Source organism: Patagioenas fasciata, chromosome 9, assembly GCF_037038585.1.
Source record: "Patagioenas fasciata isolate bPatFas1 chromosome 9, bPatFas1.hap1, whole genome shotgun sequence".
Lineage (NCBI taxonomy): Eukaryota > Metazoa > Chordata > Aves > Columbiformes > Columbidae > Patagioenas > Patagioenas fasciata.
This window is the reverse complement of record NC_092528.1, coordinates 11,451,787-11,472,076: the sequence shown is the minus strand read 5'-3', so window position 1 is coordinate 11,472,076 and position 20,290 is coordinate 11,451,787. Positions and strand designations below refer to the sequence as shown.

The window sequence follows — 20,290 nt, the reverse complement described above, 5'->3', positions numbered from 1 at the left end:
GCAAGTGTTGGTGGGAAGAAATAAGGGAAAGCAAAGTCCATGAACGTACCATAGATTGAATATCCTGCTGTGGAATTTGTGGCATCCAGATGTTTTCCTTGAAGCTCAACACGATCTAGTTCTAAACACTCTTGTTTAGGATCTAGTTCTGCACCAATGACCAAAATATCACAGAAATCCAAGTTGTGGAGCATTTCCTCTAATACCACTGGCTTATTGTCTGTGAACACATGGCATATACCGTGAAAAAAAAGAAGAAACAAACGAAGACAAATTATCACAGAACACCACAGTCATTTTATGTGCTTTGCACCAGGGCTTTCCATTTTTGCAAAGATGGGTGCATTGTTTCTTGCTGATATTAAATACAGCATACTTGAAGAAAATTGAAAGAGAAGTAAGTGTCTAGCCTGTTCAAGTGCTATGATGATGAAAGCCTACAAAAACACCTAGTGAGATAGACAGATAGAAAGAGAGAGAGAAAGAGGAGACAGAAAGATAGAGAAAGAGAGAGAGAAAGAGAGAGAAAAAAGAGAGAGAAAGAAAGAAAGGAAGGAAGAAAGGAAGAAAATATATTGCCCTGTAATAAAAGGCATTCAAGAATGGTACTGGAAGTAGAAAACTGACATGTGATCCTGGAAATAAATTCCTGTAACAGATTCTGGTTTTCAATACTGAATTGATACCAGGTTGGTATCACACACTCATTCTTTTCTTAAGGAAAACAAAACTGGAAAAATACACGTCAAATAGATCTATACTTGGATGAGTCTCTCAGTCACTCTATGGCCAATAAAGAATTCACATAACAAGCAATATAGCCATCTATCCAAGAACATGGTAATATCATAAATGGCAAGATCCTGTGTTGTGTGACTTGCAGAAATTGAGTTGTAAACTGATAATACTTCAGTACGAAAAAATTAAGAAAAATATTTCTATCGCTTGTTTAAAAGAGGAGCATACTAATTTAATATTTTAATTCTCTGGTCAACTTGGCACAGCGTGCCTGGCACGACTGCTTTACCAGCTCCCCAAAGGTACCACTGACACACAGACTGCAATCTTGGAAGTTAGTGCCTGCTTTGTGTATTTCATGTCAGAGGGTGGACAGGGAAGGAAGGTGCAGACAGAAGTCTTATGCCTTAGATTCCCAACTCCTGGTACAGTGAAGTTGGGTACCTCCAACTCATCCAAAAATGCAACCCAACTCAAATTTGCCAAATCGGCAAATCTGAATATTGGTCCTGTGACTGGAGAATACACAGTGCCTAAGTCAGTTTTCTCAGTCTTGCATCTCTGATACAGTCATGATGATCATGTTATGTAAAGTCCCAATAAGTGGAAAAATAGCTATAGGGAGATATAGATAAAGATTTATGGTTGTGTTTGCCTTTGTCAGACAGAGAAACAATGATTGTCGTTCAGAGGACAGATGCCGTTTCAGGCAAGTGATAAGCAGCATTATTACAGATCATGGCTGCAGGGGATTCCTGCCCCTACCATTGCACACCACCAGCGATTTTATCTTTTCAAGAGATGTACGTCTAGTTTCTGCTTATTCTAGTCCAACAAATATTGTTTAGAATGATTCCTCAGATTACTAGGCTTTTCACTTACTTGCATACAAACATCCAAAAGGAAGATTTCTTTATAGAGAATCATTTTAATCCTTATTTATATTTTTGAACCTTCAGATAGTGTTGAATAATTATGCACACATTGCTCAGCACTAGAATAAACCATCAACACTGAAAAAAAACCTTCACAAATTATTATATTTACACTACATAGGTAGGGAACTGAGGCACAACATGACTTTCTCAAGTATCAACCACAAGTCAGTATCAGAGCTGGAAATGGAAGAACAGATTAAAACTCCAACTAGTCAATTACTGCTTTCCAATTCAACCATAGAATTAACAAAATTCTGTTACAAATAGAAAGATTCTAATGAAAATATGTTATTCAGCAGAATACATAAAGATGAGGGGAAAGGAATTAATCTGAAGTAAGTAAGACACTAAACGGAAAAGCTGCTTTTTTTGAAGCACATACTGATCTATCACTATTTGACACGTTTTTTTCAATGCGTTTCATTGAATGTCTTCAGTACAGCATTACTGCTGCCTAACACTGTCTAAATCAACCTGGGTGAAGTGAGTTCTTCTGTGTTACTTGTTCATGCTATCCTTTAAAAAAATGTGAGGAGTAATTTCACAGACTAAGACTTAAGTAATAATATTTAAAAGAAATCCACAAACCTCTGTCATGTTCTTTTAAGTCCATTGGATGCTCCATTTTAGTGACTGTGCTGACAATCCTGATGTCAGGTAACAAAATAACACCTCTTTCACTTTCAAATTGTGCAGCTGGTCTAGCAAAGTGGTCCATCCCACTTATCGTAATCTTGGGCTCATTGGCCTGAAGCACCACTACATGTGCATCTATATCTGGGATAGTAATGCAGACATCTTCACCAAAACATCTGAAAAATATATTATTCATTAACTGCATGTAAGACATTGCATATCAGATGTGTGTGGCACTTGCACTGCCAAAAACCTGCCCGATGGCTCTCAGCCTTTCATATGGTCTCAGACCAGTCTATTCCAGACTTCGATACTGCCATACGTAAGGCCGTGCATCTGCACCAACTTGTACACAGGCCAGCAGTGACAGGAACAGTTCTATTCCTCTCATCCCCTCCCACATTCACAACTACTGAAATTATGTAGGGACAGCTTAGCACACAGATTCATGATTAGCTCAGGCTTTAGTAAGGTCACTATGAGAATAGTATTTTGATGTTTAACTGACATTTAATGATGTAGTGAATGGTAAAAAAACCAACCAACCAAACAAAAAGAAATTCATAAAGATGACAACTAACTTTAGTAAAGCTAACGTTAAATTCTCAAAGTGGTTAATATAATATGGTTTTCTTGTCATGTGCAAATAAAAGGGCCAAATTATTTAAATTGGACACATCATGAGTTCATTCTGGCACCTCCCATTACTACTGGTGACCAAAGGGGTCTATTATTACCATTTTCATCTGAATCAGCACTGTGCTTTGGAAGTGAATCTCCAGACAAACTCTTACCTTACTTCATCTTGGCACAAGGCTTGGGCCAGCCTTGGAGTGTGCAAACCGGGTTGCTTCCGGTCAAACTACAGCAGAAGATGCTCTCCTGACACTTGGTGCGGTCAGCACACAGCACTAGACTAAACCTAGACCTTAGTAAGAACTGTACATGCAGTAGATGAGAGTTTGTAGAACTGATTTTATTTTCCCTCTAAAGATCTGCTTTCACTGCTCTACAACTTGTAACAGAGACACAGCCCAGGGGAGCCCAGCAGTGGCAGACGGCTCTTTGATTATGTAGAACTGTAAACATTATTGTGCTGGTTCTGTCACTATTGTTGCAGAAAAGTGGAAGGACACAGGTTTCTGTGTAACACCCAACGCCAGCACTTCAGTGATGAAACCTGTGTAAGGACACAGACTGACAAAGACTATGTCAAGCACAGCTACAAATACTGTTCTTGCAGATATGTCATCTTTTAGATGTAGCAGGTCTGCTTTAAAAAGACATGGCTCTAGCTAGAAGAAACTACAGTTCAGAAGAAACTATAACTTTTAAAAATGCACAGTAAAATAAAAATGCAATAAGTGCAAGTACTGTTCTGTCCAGACTGTATGCTCCAAACTATAAATAGAATGGAAATAAATTACATTAACAAGCAAAGTTTCTAAAAAGGACATTATCAAAAGAAAACCACAACATAAATCAACATAAGAGTAAATGAATTTCATCCTTTAGGCTCAGTAACATAAAAGTATGATTTAGAAATGTAATTTAGCCAAAATTGTTCTTTTTACATACACAAAGAAAAAAGTAATTCATTAAAAATATTCCTAATCTAATCGGTTCAGCTGACGTGTAACTTACTGGACTTTAGATGAGACTTTGAGTCGTCGTACGCCTGCAGTAGGAAACTGTCTAGAGTTGATGTATGAGACCTTTCGGAGAGCTTGATTTATATTCTCAATGTCATCTCCTTCCACAACAAGGACTGACTGGGAAGGGTTGAAGTGATACTAGGGGAAATGCATATAATTAGTATTTAAGGTAGCAAGTACAGAGTACATACAGGACATTTTTAAGGAATGTTGCACAAACTTAAGTTTAAAATCTAATTATTTAAGAAAAATTCTTAGTAGCTGTTGTTGGCTGAATCTACATATTTTTCCCTAAAACATGTACTCGTATCAGTCATATATTTCATATCTGAATTACTACCATTATAGTTATTTTTATAGTAAACTAATCCTGATTTGCTGGACTTTGCCCAGCCTTATCAATTTTGCTGATATGATTTCTGCAGCTGTAGAGTCCAAAACCTTAGCTTAATGCGATCATAATTATTACGATATACTTTTTTTTTTTCATTAAACACATCTCGCATATAAAAATAAAACAAAAATATGAGCTTAAACCAGAGCAGCATGCAGAAACATCTTTCCTGGCTTCTGTTACCCTGGGTTATCTTTCTGAGACATATTTCAATGTGAACGAACAAAACAATTATAACATTTCTTCGTACGTCTTCATTAACATCAGACACAATAAAGGGGATTCTCCTTTCTGTGTCTCATGATCAATAAAGGTGTCGTGATTTAAGATGGAGCTGCTACTTACACAAAGCCAGCTGCTCATTTGAGCCAGCAAACCTTGCAAAGTCAATGGCTATTCTTATAGCCTTGATCCTTCTCTAGTTCATTGCACTGAACACAAAACAGTCTTGCTGACCAACACATGTTGCTACTATATTCACGCAGCAAAAGAGTGATTTTATCTTTATCATAATTCATCCTCATTCAATTTTTTTGGGTCTCTTATTTGGTTCAGCAAACCATCCACATTGCAGAGAAAACCAGATTAACCCCCTTGATTTTGTATTCTACTGTTGTCAGCACAAAACACAAAGAAAAGCACCCTTTGCTCATGTGCAGTCCCTTCCCAAAGCTGGACATTGATCAGAAGAACATGTTCTATTATTTAGAGACAATGGTTGTCTACACTTCCTTACAATGAGAAAGGCTAAAAAGCAAAAGAGCAAATAGGCTGTGAAGAAGAGAATGAAACACAGGGCTCTCTGCTGAACAGAAAACAGAGGACTGTCTTTAAAGCTTGTGCAGGAAGGTCATAACACGCTGGCAGGGTATTTTTTTTAACAAAGAGGAGGAGGACTAACATGAGTCACAGCCTGCATATGCTTCTTTTTCCTTTCTGTAAGCTAGCAGTAATAGAGAATAAAATTAGCAAAAGGAGACTCTAGCTAGCTAGTTAAGTTAATAGCTCAGCTGCCAAAACAGCTGGAATGCTGCCAAAGGGACTGGAGAAAGCCTCAGTCTGAGCCATTTTTGTCTCTCTCATTAAAAAAGGCTAAAAATAGCAACAGTTTAGACAGTGTTTCTGAGGGCTGTTACAGATATCTGAAAATTAGGTTGCAGACAAAAAAAAGTCAGACATTACTGTGTCAGAAATTGTATTACAGCTGCATTGCTTGTTCTTAGGTGGCTAAAGCGTGAAGCTTCATGAGTCCAAAGTGGCCAGCAGAAACACCTTCCAACATCAGCTTGCCAACATGGCATCTGCTAAGCACCAGGTAAATAGCCACACAGAACCTATCATCTGTGCAGCTGTCACATATGCTTGTCTGAGGTCAGGTATGTCTATTTTTGACACCAGAAACCATTTCTCTTTATTAATCTACTGTTCAAGGTCAGGTGCCAACTGTTCCACTTTCATCTGAGTTTCTTGTTGTCAGTCCCAATAAGAAAACCTACCACAATTTATCTCGACTGCTCCTTTCATTTTTGCCTCCTGCTGTTGCGCTGATTGTGGAGCTTGCTAAGGAGGTGAAAATGAAAACACTATAAGAATACACTATGCCTCATCTGAAAACGTTTCAAAGTTTGGTGAAAGAACGAAATGGCAGAAAACAATCCCTCATCTTTATTTTCCCCACTGCACTGCTAATACAGTAAGGAAGCCAGTCACCCATGCTGGATCAGCAGTGGGTGCTATAACAGAGATTTTTCCAAGCCCATGAAAAACAACTACTCAAATGTTGCCAAGTTTCAGAAAGTTACAATATGGGAGAAATTAGTAGGCTTTTAAGCACCATGGACCAACTGCTTTAATTCATGTAAAATCCCAACCAAGAACTTACTGGTAGGCATACACACTTGCATTCCAGAAAATTCTGCTTGCTCTTTGGATGCATTGTCTTTTAAAAATAGTTTTTACTCCTAGGTGTGTGACTATGCTGGGAGAAGCAACAATGTGAAATTCTTAATGGTAGGATGAAGAAAAAAAATTCTTCAAGGTGTTCTGCTCATATGTAAAAGCTAGAGCTAGCAAAATCCCTCCTTACCATTGCACTTCCAATTTCATTTTAACCCTTGTTTTCACAAACATATCATTTGTACTACATCACTGTAACATTACCTAGGCAGACATTGGAGTGTATTTCAGGTCAGTCTCCTATCTTGTACAATGAAAATATTTAGCTAATAAAATATAGTACATGGCTTTTGAGTGCATGCTCTAGAGATCAGGAGTGCCAAGTTCATTTTTCATCTCATAAATGTAACTACTCTTACATTTATACAGTCCTAAGATTACATTTGGCCCTTTGAAGGCAACGGCGAGGCTGATGTGGCTCCTGGTGAAAATGAGCTTGACACTCCTGTTCTAGATCAAGTGTTACAACACCAACCTCTTCCACACTGAAAACACACCTGTGCAGTTTCGCAGGATGCACAGTCTGCAGCCAAAGTACCTTCCTAGTTTGATTTTGAAGCCAACTCCTTTGGAAGATGGTATTGTGATTTGTGTTCCAGGAAATAGCTTAACAGTGTGTTAACACACCATGCAGGAGAACACCTGTCACCCAATAATGGTATCAGTAAAGGTAAACTGACAATGCACCTCATATACGCATTATAGAATTTATGGTCAAGATCCTACCTATGTATCCAAAACAATGGAATTTGTCTTAATGAATGCAAAGCAATCTGGCCACTATGTCACTTGAAACAGGATTTCCCTCTGTTATTCTCCAATCTCCAAAGTGTTACAATATCAGTAAAGATAGTCATATGCATAATGAAGATGGATAATGATTTATATGCAAATGTCAAATTATAATTCCTCTACTTTAAGGTTTCTTTTTTTTGGTCCTCTTTTCATGTCCCATAACATTTTCCTCTTGGAACACACTTTGAATGTTTCAATATTACTACATAAAGACTTCTTTCAGAGTTGCTTCTAGATGAAAGATATTCTACTTATGTTTTCCATTGCTTTAAAGCTACTTGAGATCAAAATTCAATAATTCTTTGGAATCACGTCTATTTCTGTAAAATTACCAAAATAAGCTTGAGAACATGACCTGGTAGTTCTTACGGACTCTGAAATATCAGCAGCACCTTACTTTCTGAGCATCTGGCTTTGCAGTAATGGAAACATTTTTCTTTGCAGTGTCACATCTCTTCTACTGTTCTGCTTTTTCTTTGCATGACTTTATGGGAAATTACATTGCTTCTGGGAGTACATTTGTACCGTGTGTACTCTACCTTGGGCTCTCCACTTCATAAATCAGCTCTAAATTTTTATCAAAGATGATGTCAGTTCATTCCTCACCTTTATTCCTTGGCCAAGACTCTCAAGAGAATTAATATCCAGACCTTCCTTGCAGGCCTGCAAACAGGAAATCACTTTCTGACTCTCAATTTTGCCTGGTCGGATAGTAAGACTGGCCAGGCTGCCATGGAAATACTGAGCAAATCTGGGCTTGGTGACTTCGCCTCCTGCAAGAAAGAGAATACAATATGATTATTGATACCAATACACAAATCACAAATCTAATAATTTATATTATGTTGTAACACATTTAAGGAATTGATATCTGTTTTAGCCAAGTATTTTTGAGATCACATTGATCGTGAGAAGTGGAATTGCTTTGTGGGTTGTTGGGTGGTACTTAGTAGCAGCCTGTCTGTAAGATTGTCAGTGTTGCTCCAGCGTTGTATTCAGGTGTTTATAAAGCTGTGATAACATACTCTGAGACGAAACATGGCTTCCCAAATCTGTGTCCAAAGAAGCACGTCATTCTCAGTGTGTGACAATTCAGCCCAGGATACCCAATCTCCAAGTCCTAGTCACTGTAAAATTCTTAGCTCCCAATATTAGATGAGTATAAATACATTTAACCCAACATGAAAATGGTTATTCTGTATATGTTAAAGCACAGTGTGTAATTGTAACTAATGTTGATAGTAACACTTTTACAGAATATTATCCAAATTCTTCTAAATACTGACCTTTCCAAACAGAGATCGTCTGACCCTGAGCAAGACACATTTCATGCCTGTGCAGCTCCACGCGCAGCTGACAGGCAGCTCAGAGCCTCAGACCTCACTGGGCAGGAGGAATGTGCAGTTCTCCTGTCCAAACTTGACTCAGCACTAGAACTGCCACATGGTAAGCAACAGCTGAGGGAAAGGCATATGCTACACCCAATCGCTCTTACTGCTTTAAGACACTTGGAGTTCTGACACCAAACCGAGCCAAAGCAACAGTGTTTTCGAGATAACGAAGAAGGTCTGAATAGATTACACAAACCTCTGGAGCAGCAATGCAGAGAATGAAGTGGAGCTCCAGTGATACTGATCTTCAGGTAATCCAAGTGTCCTAAAAATTTTTCTACTTCTAAATCTCATGGTGCAGTGAAAACAAAAGTGTTCTGTAGCACAGCACCTGTCAGTTTCTACCCAGACGTCAGGCCATCCAGTGAACCTAGATTGCATCAGCAACTTTCATGGGATTTTTTTTGCTGTCAGGGTCTTTTTGCTCTTTCTTACAAGTGAGATACAGCTCACATCCACAATGGCATTATAGCATCAAGACCTCAGAGAACAGGAAAAAGTACTCCTCAACTGTGTTACACACTCTGTTTTGCTCAGTTCTATTGATTACAACAGATTAATATGCTGTGGATGCCAATTATTGGGGAATAGTTAAGTAGGTTAGACTTAGCTGAATGATGCAATCAACAAAGGAGAGCAGAACCTTCCCTGCTGTCAGTCAGGGAGTTAGGCTGATGGCTGCAACACAAAAAAGACTGAAGCAGCATCACTTACTCTCATTACAGACCCTTGCATGACAAATTTTAAGAGCTACCTGTGTTTTTTTTTTCCTTCCTTTAATGTAAATGTTGCAGTCACAATTACAATTGTGAGGCGACAGAGGCCACAGTGTTATTCAGAGCTTGATGATAAAATTGTGTATTACTCTTTCCATGTGATCTAGCACACACATCCCCTCCCAAAGCGTGGCAGATACAGGAGGATGGATGTTGGCCTTTTTGGCATTAATTCAATCCTCATAATGGGAAGATGGTGTCAACAGACTGTGGGAGGCATCCAGAGGAGCTGTTGACTTTCAAAATTATTCACTGTAATGCTGTTCACTGAAAAGTCATTGTCAAAGGAGTATGCATCACTTTTTTTCACATGCTGAGATAATAACTATTTTCTGGACTGAGATTCTTCTTCTTCTTCTATGCTGGTTCTGATCTCTTCTGCCTGGAACTTGGGTTTTTTGTTGTTGTTTTGTTTTGTTTTTAATTTCTCATTGGGTTGATATAAAGAGTGGCAGAATTTGATTACTATTGAATTTTACATTTGTATTGTTTTCACTTCAGAGAGATAAACCGATGTTTGCATTCACTTACCAATCTCCAAAGAAAAATCATGCCTTTTTGTCAAAAGAAATGACTTTACTGGCCTCACAGATCTTCCCTTAGGCCTTTTGCCCTATACTAATAATGAGCAAGTAATTATCACAACAGTCTAAGCACAATGAAGTTTTCAGTGGAAATGATGAATCAAGAGGATTTCCAACTGAGATGCAATTCTTTTAAGAGATTATAGACTCTGCTTATACTGACCCAGATAATTAAGGAATGATTGATTATTCAGGGTCCCAACATAAAGATTAAAGTGAATCTGGAGGCAGCTGCAAGACATTCTGGCTCTGAAGTCCTCAGGTCCAAACCCTCAAATTTATCCCATCTCTTTATTATGGCAGTTTAGGGAGCTGGGTTTAACTCCCTGACAAGCACACTGGCTGTTAAACAGGATGAAACCTAACACAGATTGCAGGAGTAGTCCCAATTAGAGACTCGAGTTTTTATACTCCCAGAGCTTCTCAGCATAAAAAAGTTTTAGTGGGTTTTTTATATCATTTAGACAAAAATTACTCAGAAAATTACTCATCAAACATGGCACTATTTAAGTTTGTCCCTGCTGCTGGTAGATATCATACCCTGAGGACCTCAGACAGACAGCTTTAGGCTTTAGAGTATTATCTGGAATAAAACAAGTGCAGAGAACACTAAGGGCTACCTGGTCTTAAGTATGCATAAGGTAATCTATCTCTTTGATTCATGGATCAAAAGTCTGGTATAACTTAGACTGTTTAGGATAATTTTTTCTCAAGAAAAACTCTCTATATTCTCTCCCAATTAAGTCAATCAATTTTTGTTATTCCCAGGGGAACTGTGGGAAATGATGACAATCACAATAAAATGTTGCAATCTTACATATGTTAGAGGAGATCACAGTCTAAGTGATGTTAATGCTGCCCAAATAACTATACTCCTATTCTCCAAATAACACTTCTATGCTGGTGCATAGTTCCCAGTGCAGAAATTCAATTAAATAAGGGACAGTATCTATGCTGAATTAGTGACAGATTGGAATGCAAATTCAGCTCTCAAGAAAACTTCTTCCTAAACTAACCTTCCACATATGCCTGTATTTCTGCTACAGCTAAACTCCAGCAAAGATCTGTGAAGTGCACTGAAATCTGCTCCATCTTGTTTTTGATGAGAAGGGCAATATTGAGAAAACACTGCTGTACTGACAGAAGCATCCGCACTGCTCAGAGAGGTTGTGGAGTCTCCTTTGAAGACATTCAAGACCCACCTGGACACATTCCTGTGCGATCTGCTCTGGGTGAACCTGCTTTAGCAGGTGGGTTGGACTGGATGATCTCCAGAGGTCCCTTCCAACCCCAACCATTCTGTGATTCTGTTGAGTGATACTGGTTGCTGCTACACTGTCCACAGTGTATTTGGCTCTCAGGGATCTGACCCCTCTCCCGCTTTTAACTCTTAGCACTTTCCTTGCCTTCAACAGTAATTCAGTTCTCTGCCTGCAACTGATATGTCAGCAGAATATTTACATAAAAGGTTAATAAGGTTACTCCACAGAAGGAGTCCATAAAAAAAGTGATATCCAGCCTAGGCTAAGCGAAGAGGACAATGACAGGAGAATATAAAAGAAAAATAGAACTGAAAACATAAATAACTTAGAAAACAGGAATTACAGTAGCCTTCTGCTATCCTCATGATACCAAAGTTTCCCTGTTGACAGGCTTCTCCTAAAGACTTTCCCCTGTGCAATGTGCTCAGCTTAATTACGCTGTAAAGCTCCAGCACTCTAGAGTGGGTGGTGTTATCAGAAATAACAACTTACAGTCATGGTAAGCTACAACATAACCTTGTGACAAGTCATTAACTTGTGTCACTACTTTCCTGCCAGGACTTCGGGAATAATACATAAAGTAACAAGCCATTTTAGGAGGGGAAGAGTATGAACTCAAGACCTTGTATTTTCACAGAAACCTGGAGGAAGTCTCTTTGCAGGCTGTGGTACAACAGATGATTAGACTACCAAATCATCTAATTTACTCCCTTCTTCCAGGTGCCTTTGCTACAGAATATATCCCATAAAGGGATCACAGGAGGAACCTATAAACCTTGGTTAAAGGGAAGAAATTTCTCACTCTGTGAAAGGGTTCATTTGCTATGTCCCCAGATAAACTGAATCTAAAATCATGAACTCAGAGGAGCCCTTACTAGGTAAACTCCCAGAAAGTGCAGCTCCAGGATGAGCCAACCTTAATTTGTTTGTACTGCTTAGGAGAATGAAATGGGATTACAAAAGCTAGAAGGGAGAATAAAAACAATTTTGTGGTTGATCAGGAAGTCTGATTCTATTCTTGCTCTGATGCAGATTTTTTTAAGTGATCTGAGGAAAAGTCACCTGCCCTCTTGATGCTGCACTTTATCCTCACAGAATAAGAGTAATTCTACTTCCTTGCTACCTCTTTACTACCTTGTTACCTCTTTATTGTTTGGAAAGCTCTCCAGGATCCTTATCTGGAAGGGCAAAGCTGAAGTTTTTTTCTTGCTAGAGAAGAGGACAGAAGAATTGAGAGCTGAAGCTGAGCCTCGGGGAGGTCACTACCATCCCGATGGACCATGTCTACTTCTAACATCCATTCAGGGAGGTAGGGGTTCAGAGACAGTGCCATGGTCACACTTCCCACTCGTTGCTGTCTCTTTTGTTCTGGGAAGCACACATACAAGGATGCCAATTTTGTCCTTGAGAAAGTAATTTTGCCTCAAAATCTCTTTTACTGTTATAGACAGAACAGCACTTTGGACTTAAATAACACCACCTACATCAAAATCACACCCTCGACAATCATCTGCAAGACCACTGGTGTGAACAGAAAAGGCCATTTAAAGAAGTTGAAATTAAGTTATATCCTTAATTCTAAGTATGTGCAGAGAATGCTGTCAAACTTTACGAGGGTACATAAAGGTCTAATTTCAGGAATAGCTGTATTAGGACTCCAAACTGTTCATTTTTGCCCTCAGTTACTTCATTAAGAGACCAGTTTGCTTAGCTCTGTAGGCAGCGTTATTACCTTTTTCCAGGCCTAGTGCCACTGAAATCACAGCTAAGAAGTCAGTTAGGATTTGCCATCATAAAGACTGGCACTCTGCTAGAGATAGGCTGCAACAGGTTAAGAACTTTATGTCTCCAGCTGCTATTGCTTTTGGGTCACATGTAACTGAATAAACACAAACAGTTTAGCCTAAAGATAATGCTTTAATTCCCACCCCTAAATAAACTACCCCTCTCTAAAGTACAGCAGTATTAAACATAAACAACACAAAAGAAAAATCCAACTCTATGCTAACCATTGTGGTAGGACCCTAAATCAATGAGGTAGCTCTGCCTAGATTTTCTGTTCAGTGAGCTCCCTGAAGAAAGAACCAAGGTTTTTAAAGTAAAAAAGGAAGACTATACTAGAGCAAAATCCAGAATTCCTAATATTAAGTAGAGAAAAATTCATATTGATTATGGCAGGGGAAATGCAAAAAAGAAATTTTTATAGAACTTTCCTCATGCCCAAGGTGTCATTAAAGCTGAAAACTATCCTCTAGGCTTGATTTTAGATAACTGAGTAGTTTCCTGGGTTCAGTAAACTTTACCCAGTGCCTGACAGGCCCCAGGGAAGTTCTGTTCTGTTCTCTTCTCGTCTTCCTCTTCTCTTCTCTCAACTCTAAAGCCCGGCGCTCTGCTCTTTCAGCCATCTTCATTCTCCACTTGTCTCCAGGTTGCCATGCACACCCTGGGACCTTAATGTCTGCCTCCAATACCTTCTTGCCCCCTAGAAAAGACTCTGCTCTTCAGAAAAAGGCTAAATTTTCTCCTTTTAGGAGAGTCCTAGGATTCAACTCACATTATTTGAAGAAATATTGCATAAAATCAGGAACAAACAAGTCAGGCATGCTTTTTACACTGCCAAGCCAAGGGTAAGAATGGAGGAGAGACTTGCCCATTACAACTGGAATGCTCATGTCAAAACACAACAACAAAGTGAAAAAAAGGCAAATGGTTTGATGCAAATGGGATAGAGAGCACACCATAAAGTAAAGTTTACATTTATCACGTAAGCCTGAAAAACTACACATTTGGTTTGCTTTAATGTTTGATTCAAGAGAACAGCACCAAACTTCAACTGCTCTTATATTTCACTTGAACAGGGGAAGGTAGAAATAAAAACTAACCTAACTTTTCATAATAGATGCTATAGACAAGGCTATAAATTCATGAAATAGTTACTCTGGAATTGAAATATTAATAGGAAATCTTGATCTTATATCAAATAATTATTTTTCTGTGCTCAAGACTCCTGCATGACATAGCTCTGAGAAAGACAAGAAGGAGGTGCAAGCATGGTACTTGCTGTCTAACTTCCAGATGAGTACCAGTGTAAGTGATGACAAGACCTGGGCTGAAAGAGTCACTTTTCTCATAACCTGAAGAATTCTTGGATTACTAGAGAAATAGCAGAAAACTTCCCAGTTTTCAGCTCAGAAATGAAAATTGTCTGGAGTAGCAGATTTTCCTATCAGTGCTAACAGAGTAAATCACAATTATTTTTGATTTTGATTTTTTGTTTTGCCCTCTAAATACAATCTTCCTGCTCCCCAGCAGTTCTTCAGCTGCCCTGCAGTCATGATGACTTACTTTTTGCTGTGAGCAAATCAGAATTGGTACGGTAAGAAAAAGGAAAGTTATTTCTCCTGGTTCATTTAGTTGTCTGAGTTGAGATTGTTTTTCAAATAATTTGACTTTGATAAATGGATACTCTGTACTCAGAACTATAAAATGGTTTAGTAAAGACAGAAAAAAAAGTCTTGTCCTTTCTGAAGGAAGAGGTTAGAGCTTGTGTTCCTGTTCTGCCAGTGCTTTGATGAAAATGGGAGGAAATAGGCTGAGCAAACCAAAGAGAGACTGAAATAGAGTCCTGAATCTTATTAACAAAATGACCTTCCATGCGATTAATTTAAAATAGTTTGAGGTGATCAAAACAATCTTATAAAAAGATACACTTTGCCAAAACTGATATCTTGAAATCTTGTTTCATATGGCATTGAAAATTCTTCTTTTTGCCTGACACATGACAGTTTAGCAGAATCCTTAGCACACTATCTTAGCTAAATCTTAACATTTTAATGAGATGGAAAATTTGTTTCTGCTTTTGATGAACTCTAATTTTCACACAAAACAGCAACAGTAAATATTGATAACAGCAATAGGTAAAATTTCAGTACTTTAAATCAGTTGTTTCATCAAATAGGAAGAGGAATCTTATCCTGAATGGTTATTCATTAAGCCATCAAATTATTCAAGAAAAGCTAAAAATGCCTGAAAACAATTGCAACTTTCTATTTGTTTAACAGCTTCAATACTAAATATAGTCTGTGACCTAAATTTATTATGAGCCTATATAAGATTTTTTACCATAATTCTTTCTCTTAACAATTTGAGATGAGAGAAAAATGGAAAGGAAATGAGATAATTCTTATTGTATTTGGGTGCCTTGGAGGTAGATGAAACCCACAGATGCAGCAGTGTGCCAAAACTGGCAAAGCTTTTGCTCACACAGTGCATGTTCTATGGAACTGCTGCATGGCTCTCAAAACTTGGCACCTGCATGATGATTAACCTGAGATCCAGGAAGGGGCTGAATGCAGTGGATTCCCACCAATACTGAAAGTTATAGGAAAAAAGAGAGGGATAAAACCACCAGGTATGAATGAAAGAAGTTAAGGGGCAGAAGCAATACAAATAATGCACAGAAATATTTATAGAGACCTACGCAGAAGAACCTAGAAATAAACATGAAGTAAGGGATTAAAATAAAATTTCTCTAGCACAGCTACCGAGAAATGTTGATTTTTTTCAGAAGGCTATACTCCATGATTATTCACAGTCCCTGTGTCACTTGCTCATGTCTGGAAAGAACTGAATTTATTCCATTCAGGAATTACATCTGCATTTGTTAGCTCTGGAACTATGATTTTAAAATACTGCACCAGAACTACACAAAAAAACAAACAAACAAAAATAAAATTAAAAGAAAATTCATGTAAATCAAATTGGTATCTGTCACCTATTTGTCCCAGGAAGCTAATGGCTAAACCACAGTTCTGGTTTCTGAAGAGCCTGATAGGTATTTCACCATGCATTTTTAGCTAAATAAGAAACAACTTGCCCTTGGAGCACCAACACCTTAAAATAAAATGAAATGTATTCTGTTATGTATTTAACATCAATGAAAAATTCCAATACACCTGAAGTTCATCCTGCAGAGACAGAAGCCCACACATGCAAATACCAGTCAGAGGAGAATCAGTGTATACTTGTACAAATATACGGGATTAGTGTCATGCTCATTAGCTATCATTCTTATCTTGGTGATCAATATTCAAAATTTATCAAATCTTGTTTTTAGGAATAGTATGGTGTTATTCTGCATGTTATCATCAAAGTAAAGACTGGATCTTTAGTGTTCACAATCCAACAGCTGGATTTGCTTCAAATATTATTTACACTGAGCAGCTCTGCCATGCATAAGATGTGCAAATTTTGCAGATAACACATTGTAAATGAGCAGAGATCAAACTGGCAAACAAGGTAATAACAGAAAAAGCCAACATCAAAGACTGGGGAAGAAACACAATCTGTGTGAAAGCATTTTTTCTTAATTATACAGTTTTCTTCACTTCATATTTTGTCTTAGGTGAAAACAAGACACAATAAATAGAAAGTCAACATGGAATGTTACTGGAGAAAACTTTGCGGGAGCAGATGAGCTAAAAAAGAGGACTGCTTCAGTTGTAAGGCACGTATCAGAAAAAGAAACAGTGGCATAAGTACCAGACAAAAGAATGAGAAGAGCAGGATTGTAAAGGGTACAAAACAGAAAAAATCCTAATATTTAAGGAAAGACCCATACAAGTATGGCTCTGGGGCTGTAACTCTTGTTTTTATCTTACTCGTACATCTGGTCTATGACAGGGTGAACTGATTGAATTAGTGGAATTACTGGTGATATACATCCAATTTGAGGAGTGCAGGATCAGGCCATGAGTTGTGGAAGAAATTTGTGGCAGAGACTGAAAGATGATAGCTGGAGCTCTTCAGAGTAATGTTTAGATAGTTTGCGTTGTAGAACAACGGAAACAATTGAAAGAAGTGAAGAAGAAAAATAAAGAAGACATTCATTCACATTGAATACACAAACTGTATTCCACACTTTTTTAGATGATGGAAATGCAAAGCCTGTTAATGTCCCTTCCATTTTATCCTTGGACTTGATTCACTGTTAACTCTAGATTTACTTTTGATTTTATATCATCAAACTTTAAGTAATTTATTTACTATACAATCAATGACACATATAAGATTATTCTTGGTCTGAATTGATACTTCTACTTTCTACTATTAGCTGTCATATTACCTTGCCAACAAGCCCCAACTGTCAGCTGCATGGCTATGTGGGAGGGGTGGATAGGCCAGTCATTGGTCACAAGGTAAGGTTCATATGTTGTTCCATCCATGTATAGAGTAACAACAGGAAACTCAACATTGACAACGTAGTAATGCCATTCTTTATCACAAATCTGAAAGGCAGAATGCAAGAGAAAAATATTAATTAGCACTTATTGGAAGGTGTCTACTTTTATACACCACATATTTTTAAATGGTATTGTTTCCAAATTCCAGTCATAGAAGAAAATTACGTTATTGCAACGTATACATCTCTAAAATTGATTAAAGTGTAAAACAATGCTGATAAATATTAATGGTACACATGCAGAACATATTTGATAAATACAGCCATCTTAAAACACACTTTTTGAAAACAAGACATGGATAAAATAGAAAAATCATACAATTTGGTATTTGGTCCACATTTTCACAGTTGTTAATATATAGTATTAGTTCCTTAATGTCTATACTGACTTTTGAGAATGCAAAACTGACGCATACTTGGGATGTATCAGCATAGTTACTGGGGATCCCTGTTAGTTCCAAATTAAGAAAATACATAGCACTTAGTCACTAGATTGATGAGTTATTATTGATGAGTTGATTCAATTGTCATTATTAACTTATTACATACACATCAACTTTGAAAAGCAGCAGCCACAGTGACACTGTACTTTCAAGATGACAATATGAGTGTCAATTCTCATGAATTTCTGAGCTGGACAAGCAGGGATTACTGCGGGATGGACAAATTCAGTTTTAGTTCAGAAAGGCACAGCCAGCTGAATCAGTGCCTCTGAGGACAGAAGCCCAGTGTGTAAATACCAATGCCTGCCCCACTCTTTCTTCTTTCATTGAATCTTTCACATTGAAAAGTTCAAAAGAATAAATCACAGCAAATTGGTGGATGGGTAGGCTGCTTTTAAAAATAAGGCAATTGTTACAATCATGCTACTTTCAATTCTGTAGAGATACTTGTTTTGATGTATTAAGAAACAGAAGTGCTTGAATACAGATATCCTTGCTGTTTCATAGAGGCAAGCAGAAAAGTGATGTTCAAACGTAACACTTTGTCCTTGGCCAGGTTAAGTGCTATCTGCTGCAATATCTGCCCTTTGAAAACAAAAGCTAATGTTTTGTTCCAGAAGACATTTCAACAAGGACTTAATCACTTCTATTTCAAACGGATACATTTATTACTGCAGACATCATAGCTCCACAGCAAGAGATAAATGCAGCAAGGGGCTGCTAGAGCTTTCCTTTTGTAAGCAGTAGACAGCACAAATGTTTTCTGAAGGTTAAATGAAGTGAAACCAAAGTTGAAAGTAAATAAATTGGAAGACTGAAAACTTCATTGAACAAACAGCCATCACAAACAGTATTTTGCAGTCCTCCCTTTCAAGGAAAAACAGCTTGCCAAGTTTCCTGACCTGGTCATTAGAATTTGATGCATCACAGCTGCATGTGTCAGACATTTTATATATAACAAAATGAATGATGTGTCCATATTTGGGAGACCTTGCATGACAAAAACTACAGGCCTTAGTACTTGACACTTTTTTCGAGAACTATCCCAGTGTGTTTCTGTTTTGCAACCCTAACCTGCATCACTTGGGATGCCCCAAGTGCTATTAAATGAGTGAGCAATCTTTCTTGTATTTAACCAAAGCACAAGCACTTTAATATAGCAAACCCAAACATTTTGGGATGTCATACACACAAGGACCATGATAACGTGTAGCTAGTCTGACTTCTCTGTTGACTGACCAAGAGTGAAGTTATATTTTTCAAAGAAAATGCTTTCTGGAAACGTGAGATTATGTTAATTCCAGAATTCAAGACTCCAGCAACTGGGCTCCAGTGCTTCCAAAAAACGCAGGTGTCCAATTGCAGATGTCCACACTAGACAAAGTACTTAAGAACCTCTATTTCTTCTGATACATAAAGACATCAAGTTTTATTTTAAAGGAAATTCAGGCTCTTCAAATCTCAGCTTGGTGTTTCCTTAGATTTAAAAAGCACTCAAATAAGTCAAGTGCTTAATTGTCATATGATTTCAAATACAGCTTAGGTACACAGACACATGTATATTCCAGCAAAAGATCTTTGAGTATCTGTACTGGATTCCAGTGTAAAAAAAATATTCTACAAGGAAGCAATAACATTATTTCAAAACTTCGGAATATATCCCAGTCACTCACAGCAGATACTATTTCATGCCTTGCCATTTCACAGGTAACAAGATAATGAATTAAAGAATTGTGGATTGTAGCTTGCTATGCCGTCATTTCAGACACCTTCTTTACCTCCTTAAAGAGGAAGCCAATTGCTTCCCTGCATGCATTCCACAGTGGCAACAGAATGTCATATGGCTGAAGTGAAGCCATGAAAATAAAATTATAAAATATACTAGTTTGGCAAATAAAGGAATATTAATCATCTCAAATAGGAACTTTATTTAAAACCACCTAATTCATAAAACTATCCTAATGACATAAAATTACAGATGAATAAGCTTGGCTTTCAAAGAGTCCTGGATGGCTAAGTTGGTCTAATCACTCTATCATGTCAGTCTGCCTCTAAAATGTATTAATCAAATCACACTGAATTCACCAGCTTGAAGTCTTAGTGATGATTACAAGCCATTTCATTGGAATATGCTTTTACGAAACAGATGAAAACAGACTCAATATAAATACTATGAAGTTTCCCAAGTCATCTTCCCAAGCTCTAAGCATCTTCTGATGAAGAATGTCAGACATTTTTCTGGTTTGTACTGGAATGCTTACGAACAGATTGAAACCAAAGTATTTTGGTCGGAGAAGCACATGGTGCTTAGGAACAGACATTACTGGTCTGCAAAATATTTATTTTTACAGCTTTGTACATAAGGGCTAGGCATGCACACATGAGAAAACGCACTTTACAGCTTACAGCTTTCTTTCAGCCTTGCTTAGGTAAGCTAAGGCATATTCATGCAAAATTGATCATTCACCTCTTTGGTCAGAT

The 20,290-nt window shown here is 37.7% G+C and overlaps 1 protein-coding gene across 4 annotated transcripts in view; it reads right to left on the bottom strand.

Moving 5' to 3' along the window:
- CLSTN2 (calsyntenin 2) overlaps nucleotides 1-20,290 on the bottom strand; it is a 334,315-nt gene that overhangs the window by 7,082 nt on the left and 306,943 nt on the right. For all 4 annotated transcript variants that reach the window (XM_065844300.2, XM_071812444.1, XM_071812442.1 and 1 more), the window contains exons 9-13: nucleotides 17,250-17,412; nucleotides 7,719-7,885; nucleotides 3,957-4,105; nucleotides 2,265-2,488; nucleotides 50-220 (exon numbers count right to left, since the gene is read on the bottom strand). In XM_065844300.2, coding sequence (XP_065700372.1) covers nucleotides 50-220; nucleotides 2,265-2,488; nucleotides 3,957-4,105; nucleotides 7,719-7,885; nucleotides 17,250-17,412 — 874 coding nt within the window. The remainder of the gene's footprint in view (nucleotides 1-49; nucleotides 221-2,264; nucleotides 2,489-3,956; nucleotides 4,106-7,718; nucleotides 7,886-17,249; nucleotides 17,413-20,290) is intronic.